Source organism: Acomys russatus, chromosome X, assembly GCF_903995435.1.
Source record: "Acomys russatus chromosome X, mAcoRus1.1, whole genome shotgun sequence".
Lineage (NCBI taxonomy): Eukaryota > Metazoa > Chordata > Mammalia > Rodentia > Muridae > Acomys > Acomys russatus.
In genome coordinates, this window is record NC_067169.1 from 112,138,073 (window position 1) to 112,146,111 (window position 8,039).

The 8,039-nt window shown below is 54.5% G+C and overlaps 1 protein-coding gene across 1 annotated transcript; it reads right to left on the minus strand.

The window, feature by feature from the left end:
- Positions 1–3,001: 3,001 nt before the first annotated feature.
- Positions 3,002–4,971, minus strand: Sox3 (SRY-box transcription factor 3). Its single transcript, XM_051142017.1, is given in 1 exon segment — positions 3,002–4,971. A coding segment is annotated over 1 exon segment (1,338 nt). The 3' UTR covers positions 3,002–3,633.
- Between the last annotated feature and the right edge of the window lie 3,068 nt (positions 4,972–8,039).

The following is an 8,039-nucleotide window of genomic DNA, read 5'->3' on the forward strand; positions in this document are numbered from 1 at the left end:
GAATCCAATCATATTAGAGAAAATTAGAAAGTATAAAGACGCCTTGCCAGTATTCATATCGCAGGGCCTTTTGCATGATTCCCTGTCATATATACTTATTTTTAAACAGTCAAGGTCATACATGCTAAAGAAGAGTTCTGGCATCTTCCTGTTGTCTTCACTTGATATGAAGATGATTTCCTGTGTTGTTTAAACCACTCTATAAATGACTTTGATAATTATACTGCAGTCATTTTTTAAATTGCGTTTACTCTTTGCTGTTTGCCTGGACGCTTTCAGTAGTCATAACATGTAAGCAGTATAAGGGCAGCTATGCCGGCACAAGGTTGGCTGTCAGTCTTTGCCTGCTCTTTGAATACCCACCCTGCCCTCTAGACTTCAGAAGGGGAACTAATAAGGGGACTCATATAGTCACAGGACAGGAAAGCAAAGGTCTAGCAGGGTAATTTCCACCCAAAGTAGCTGTGGTCCTGGCAGGGAAACTAAAAGACGTTGGACCTCTGTCTTTTCTGTTTGTAAGGACCTGTTTTCCCTGTTACTTGGCACTGCCCAAGCAGTGCCTACTAAGTGTCTCCGTGGCGGGAATTACCTCTTTTCTCCAGAGGTCCTGCTAGATTTTGCCTGTAGAGGCAATTCGGGCGGGCGGGCTGAGAGTTCCTTGCCTTCTGTCTTCTTTTTGTGTCAAGAGAATCCTTCTCAGGGTCTGAGACTCGGGTTCCTCTAGGCTGTATTTGCAATCAGCTAGGCAACTGTCCTTTCCCCTTTTGGTGACAAAACCAGCCAGAGAAGGCAGGAGGGATGGGAGTCTGGGCAGATTTTAGAGTTGTTACTGTTTTAGCCTTATCAGAGCCTCCACTCTATAAAAAGAGACTAAGGACCAATCACCTTAGCAGTGCAATGTAGAAGAGGACATACTCTGGCGTGAAAATTCTGGGTTGGAGAATGGAAGCTTCCTTCCAGTTCAGTCTAGTTCTCTTCCCTGTCGCTGAAGTTTAAAAATATTTTCTTTCATCCTTATTTAAATCCCCCCAAATGTGCTGATTGATGAAATCTTTTCTCTTCTTAAAGGCAATTTGGAAATCGGACAAAGTGGAGCACAAAGCCATGGACATTTAGAGAGAGTGTGTGCAGTGTGTGTGACACGCTGAAAGGATGACCCTGGCACTTTCCACAACGAGCTCTTCCAAAGAAGCAGTGTCAGAGTTTATTCCCCCTCTGTCACCGCCCCCTCAGTGGGGGACACTGATTGTGTGCACCCCACCCTTTCCTGGAGTCATTTCACAGCAAAATCTAGAGTAACCTCGGGCAGATGGTTTATGTAAGGCCAAAGATTGGAATATGGTGGTGGGTATGACAAGTTTCCTACTGGGACTCTGAAGGTGGGGGAGGCTCGCCCACCAAGCAGCCTGTGGCTTTGTCCAGTCACTGCAGTAAACGGTGGAAGCTCCCATCGGTAAAGAGAGGCTTGAGGTCTATTGCTTTAGGATGAGGAGAGGAGCTAAGAGGCCCAGCCTGAACGCAGCAGGCCCAGGAAGAACCCTGCAAGGAGGGCAATGGGACTGCATCTGTAAATCAACGCCCCCCCCCCACTATGCTGGACAGTGGGGGATGGGTTGCTGGGGGTAGGGATGGCTGTGCAAACGTCTTCCTAGGGAGACCCGACCTTTTTTTTGGAGGGGCGGGGTGGCTTTAGTCTCCAGGATCCGCAGTGATGTGTAAAAAGCGGGCACGACCCCCGAAGCCTCAGAAACCCCCGCCCCCTCCCCCTGGGGCCCGCCCAGACCCGCAGGTGAATGGCTGATCCACACAAAGGAAGCCGGCTGGAAACGTGGAATTCGGACCAATTTACAGAGGACTCTGTCGCCTAAGGTCCGAACAGACTTAAAGCAAAGAAACCTGTGGTCAGGAGTGGATGAGGATAAAAACAGTGCACCAGGCCAAGCTTATTGGAAAAGCCGAGTTTAGTTATTCTGGGATAGCGAGGTAACAGGATTAAAGGGATTAAGGAAATCACCTCAAACAGCTGAGGAGAGGGTAAAAAAACACGGATTCTATTTGTTTTCTTCTTAGGCCCCAAACATAAGCTGGGGCTCCGTGCGAAACGAAGGACCCTTGGGGTAGTACAATTGAATGGTCAGTGGCTACCGGCTGGAGGAAAGTATGGTGAAACAAGCTGTGGACTCTAGATGAGAGGGAACCTCTTACTAGAAAAACAAGTAAGTAAACTGCTTTGACAAGTTAAAAGCAAGCCTTGGGAGGAGTTCCAAAACTTGTACACATCTACGGTGTAATTTTAAAAACAAAATCTTCATTGATGAACTCTCACTGCTCCGCTTCAGCTAGCACGGTAGAAATATTTGTTTCCCGAAGGGGACTCCTGTAATTATTTATCTCAAATACGGCCATTGCGATATCTGAAGGGCTTTCGTTTTGATAATATTTCAACTCAGCTCTAGTAACTTCCCGCCCCAGTGGACAGAAGTATCAGTGCCTCTCTCTATATATATATTTTTTTAGCGCTTTTGCCAAATTTTCCTGGCCACGGGGGTGTCTGCCTTCCGCGCCCCGCATGGCTGCGGAAGCAGACACTCAATCCCAGACAGTCACCACCGCAATCAACAAGTGCAGGGCTCCGCGGCTCAGGTGCGTGGGCCGCCTCCCCATAGGCGCTCCCAGAAAATTAACCGTTTTCTCCACTCCACTTGAGACCAGTTCTCATTTAAGAATATTGGGAGTTGTTTAGCTTGGATCTCCAGTTGTTTAAAAGAAATAATTTCAGTTCATGCTCTCCCACATCAAGCCATACTCAGTCCCAGGTCTGCAAACTCAGTTATAAAGCTGAGTTGGTTCCCTTCCCAACCCGCACTTAAAATTTCGCAAAATTATCACGACTCCAGCATGTTGGTTATAAAATTTATTGATCTCTCATTTAGGAATTAAGAGTAAAATCTTGAAAAAAAAAACCTGAAACAAAATAACCCCTTCCCCACCACCCAAACGAAATCCGAACACATTAGCTTGACGAAATAGCAAACAGATCACTGCAGAAATCACAAACTCAACAGCCTAAATGCGCACTGGACAGAAGCTGTCCGGTGGCCAGGGGCGGCGAGGCGGGAAACACTCGCACACCTGGCTATAAATTAACATTGGCTTTAGCTGTCGCGCCAGTTGGCGCGGCCAGCCTCCCCCCTTACCCCCCCCAACAGAGGAAAACAGAAGCAGTACGACCGGGGGTGGAGGCTTTGCAGTTCTCGCGTCAACCTCACTCACTCCTTGATTAATAGCAAACTAACGAGACAACATTTTCAAACGCAACAGAAGAACCTAGGAACTCGGGAAGAGGAGAAAGGGGCTGCGTGTTCTTCGCATACACCACAGCGATTCCCAGCCTACAAAGGGGGAGTGAGGGGCAGCGGTCAGAAGCCGGGGGCTCTAGAAAGTCCCATTTCCGCTGCTCCTGACTTCTTGCTTTTGTACAAAACCCGACAGCTACAGCAAAACTTTCGGTCTTCCTCATCTTCGGTACAAGGCAACAGTCCCAGGCAAGCAAAGCTAAACAACAAGGCGTCCCAACGTGGGGGGTGTGGGGCGGGGTGGGGGCAAAGAGCTAGGGGCACAGGCGGCGGGAGCTCAGATGTGGGTCAGCGGCACCGTTCCATTGACTGCAGTCCCGGCGCCCTGGTAGTGCTGGTGCACGCCGTGCAGTCGGCCGCCTGGGAGCGGAGAGGCGGCGTCAGCCGCGTCCCCGCCAGGTGGCAGGTACATGCTGATCATGTCGCGCAGGTCGCCGAGGCACGCGCGCTGCGAGTGCGAAGCGATGGCGGGCGGCGGAGAACTGGGCTCCGACTTCACCACTGAACCCATGGGGCCCAGGCTCATGGCGGCGGCTGCAGCGGCCGCGGCCGCAGCGGTGGCAGGCTGTTGCCCGTAGGCGGCAGCTGCAGCGGCAGCAGCGGAGGGCGCCATGCCCCCATAGCCCGAGGCGGCGGCAGCAGCGGCCGCGGCGTTCATGTAGCTCTGCGCGCCCGGTGGCATCATGGGGCTGTATTGCAGGCCGGCCATGTCGTAGCGGTGCATCTGCGGTAGCGCGGGCGGCGGCGGAGGGCTGCTCATGCTCGGGGGCTGCGCGTAGCCTAGCTGCTCCTGCACCAGCGAGTACGCGCCGTTGGCCCAGCCGTTCACGTGCGTGTACGTGTCCAGGCGCTGGCCCACGCCCACCGGGCTGCTGGCCGCAGCGGCTGCAGCGGCGGCAGCGGCAGCAGCGGCTGCGCCCGGGGGCAGGAGGCCGCTGGGCAGGGAGTACTTGTCCTTCTTGAGCAGAGTCTTGGTCTTGCGACGAGGCCGGTACTTGTAGTCCGGGTACTCCTTCATGTGCACTGCACGCAGTCGTTTGGCTTCGTCGATGAAAGGTCGCTTCTCAGCGTCAGTCAGCAGTTTCCAGTCGGCGCCCAAGCGCTTGCTGATTTCGGAGTTGTGCATCTTGGGGTTCTCCAGGGCCATCTTGCGCCGCTGCCCGCGGGACCATACCATGAAAGCGTTCATGGGCCGCTTTACGCGGTCCTGGTCGCTGCCCCCGCCACCGCCGTTCGCGCCACCACTGCCGCCGCCGCCTGCGTTCGCGCCGCTGGCTGGGTTCGTGTTACTCTTGCCTGCACCGCCTGGAGCCGCGGGGCCGCCGGTGCCAGTTGCTGGGGTGGGCGGCCCTACAGGGTTCTTAAGTTCAGTCTCTAGCAGGCTGTACATGGCCGGGGCGGGAAGAAGGTGCGCCAGCGTGGCGGGAGGAGAAGGCGCTCCAGGGGCTGGAGCGGCCACGGTGAAAAGGCCAGGGGACTCCGTCGGAGTGGCTCTTGGGGGCCGGGAGGCCGGCTGGTCGGGCGGGAAGGGCAGGCTTGCGGAAGTGCTCCGCGCGAAGTCGGCGGGAACGCGCGGGCTTCTCTCACCTGATGCGCTCTCTCGAGCTGGTCACATTCGCAGCCTGCTGAGGAAGCCTGCCCGGCTTCTTTATATACCTGCTCAGATCCGGGAGGGTTGGGGCTTGGTCCGCCCCTCACCACCCGGAGGCCCGGTGATTGACAGGCTCGCTGTGATGAGTCCTAGCCAATCAACACTGAGCCCCCTAAGGCCCAGCTTGGAAAAAAAAAGTTCGGGGAGCCCTTTCGTTCACCCTTCATACCCATCTTGGGTCGAGTGACGTGATGAGAGTTATTCAGGAGGCGGGAGTCCCTGAAACCCGCTCCGAGACCACCAATTAGGGTCTCAAAAAGTTTAAAAGAACGAAACCCGAGGAGGTGAGGGAGGAGGGCGGCGGCGGCGGGGGGGGGGAGGGCGCACGAGCAGGACTCGGGCGGGGGGAGGGGCCCTCCGATCGCCCACGGGGTTCAGAAAACAACTTTGTATCCTTGACTAGGCTGACCAGCGCGGGATCCCAGGGCTAACCTGGAAAGCTTCCCGCTGTTTGCACCGAGGACCTCCAACTGCTGAGGTTGCCAGCGCTAAGGACACGGAGGACCGCCAGCAGTCCAGGCCTGCCTGCTTAGGACATTCAGTGCATAACGGAGGTGCGCTAGGCTGAGCCTCTAAGAAGCCCTCCTTGGAATTAATTGGTAGCTGGCTGCCTGAATCCTCCACCCCAGGGCCAGTGCGGCCAAGACAGAGAGAGGGTCAGGGGTTGGGGCACCGAGCTACGAGCGCACCTGGCAGCGAGGCTCTCCGGGGGGCCGGGGCCAGGGTTTGTGAGTGCCAGTGGCGAGTGGCCCTCTGCCTGGGCCTGGGGGAGGCGCTCACACGCGGTGGCGTGGGGAGTCTGTGTGGGACAGAAAGGGCGAACTGGCCTTCACTTTCTCGCTCCGGGGCCCCTGCTTAGAGGCCCCTTTTTGTCTCTGCTGTCTGGCCATTTCGGGTTTTCCAGTCCGATGCTCCTGAGGGGGAGGGTCGGGCCCCTCGGAAAATCCGTTTTCATGGCAACACGGAGCCTCTCGCAGTAAAAGAAAAGTTTTTTTTGAGGGGGGGGGCGGTGGCCGGAGCTGAGCTTGCGGCCTTGCTCTGGGTGGACTGCCTCCGCCCACCCCCCCCCCCGACCGCGCACCTGCCAGGACCGCTGTGAGCTCCTCTAGGCGCGCAGCCGCGCTCCCCCAACCGCCCCACCACCACCACCGCAGACTGTGTTAACAGACTTCGCTTCTCCTTTCTTGTTTTACAGCCCTTCTGACCTAAGCACGGAGAAGCAGAGTGGGACCTTCGTGCACTTAGTCGGGTTATCTGCCAAGGAGTAACTGCTAGAGAAACCCCAGCTGCCAGGAGAGGGAACCTGGACATTCTCCACCGCCAGCTCAAGCAAGTGGCCGGGCGTTCGAAACTCTTGGAGCCCTCTGAGGCGGCTGGAGGGAATAGGAAGTCATCTGGGCAGATGTGGCAGAAACCGAAATGAGGTGTCCGCGCAGTATTGGATTCCCGCCTCCTCCTTTAGCTTGGTGGAAAGGTGTGGAACCTAAAGGAAAGCATAAGCCTTAAGTATGTGTTTATATGCATTATGTGGGCTTCTAGTTTCCAGGCTCCTAGTTTTTCAGCGATAAAGCTAAACACGGTGATTTGGGCTGACTGGTTTGCCGCCCCCCCCCCACCCCTCGCACTAATTAAAAAAGCCGCGGATGTTTGCAGGACTCAGACCAGTTCCGCCCCTTTCTTAGCCAGACCCACCCGCTTGCACCAGAACCTTGCCTTCCGGCTGGCATCACTTCCAGGAAGTTTGTGGTCCTGATTTCTTCCTTTTACATTTGTATTCTATTTAATCTGAGTCGTTTCCCGCCAAGGATATTAGTAAATTAGCAGAGTGTGTGGAGGTTAAAGTCTCTGTAAAGAGTCTGTGTGGGGATATATGTTAGTGTGTATGTGCGTGCGCACGCGCACGACTGTGCTGGAAGGCATGTCTCAGAAAACAGTGATTCAGCAAGCCCCACCTGCATTTCTTGGTAAATTGGTTGACAGACTCAAGATTTTCTCAGGCACACCCACGGCCCCCTAAAAAAGCCAGTATGCACTGGCCCTTGCCCTCCCACCACTCTCTTCATGCCCTCTCTCGGTTTTTCTAGGCCCCTGAGGCTGTTGCTAAGTGAAGAGCGGTTTAGGAAACTACCCAACCGACTCGCAGCCTGGCGTCCTGTAGCCTGACAGATGTCAGGATTCCTTCCAAGTTTTAGGACTCAAGTAAGCCGTTGTGGTGACAGCGCCTGGGCCGCACATTTCCCCGAGACAGAGGAGGTAGTAAGGCTAGTCCCCCGCTCCTCCCCAAACCAGATTAGCTGTTTGTCATTTGATCGCACCTTGTCCTGGTTTAAGTGAGCTCATTTTCACATTACATCCTCCGGCTAGCTTTCCTGAGATCCTTTAGTAAGATCAGGAACCTTTTCTCACCCTCTAGGCTTCTCTGCGGTGGTTGTGATTAGACTGATCAGACTGATCGAGCTGGTGGCTCGACTGGTTTGGACAACATCAAATTAGTGCTTCACCGAGAATTCCCTTCAAAAGACTTAGTAGGAAACTTAGTACAAATTATAATTTCAGTAGACAAGCAACGTCATAAAATTGTGGACCTGGGGAGACTGGGGACGGAAAGGAAGCTAATTATTCAGGCTCTTGCAGCAATGAAGACTAAGACACCAGTGGAGCCAAGTTACTTTTTATTGAGGGTCGGCAGAAGTGTTTGTGCAGGTATCATAACCCTAGTGGTTTCAGTTCAGGCAAGAGACTTTCCAGATGGCAAGGCGTTGAACTGCAGAGTCTTCAACCTATATTTCCCATATCTGTTAACAGCGAACAACAAACAACAACGAAAACAAAATACAGCGGACACTGTGGAGAAAAGGGTACGCTCGGAAGGGGGCCTCCCTGATTCCGTGGGCTACAGGAAGAGCTCTGGACCGCAGACTAGGAAGCCTGCCAAGCGCCTCCTCCCCGTCCTCCAGTGCTCCCAGGAGTGTTAAGGCTCCCTCGGATTGGGGTCGAGCCAGGGGCTTCTAGGACCCACAGCGGGACAATAG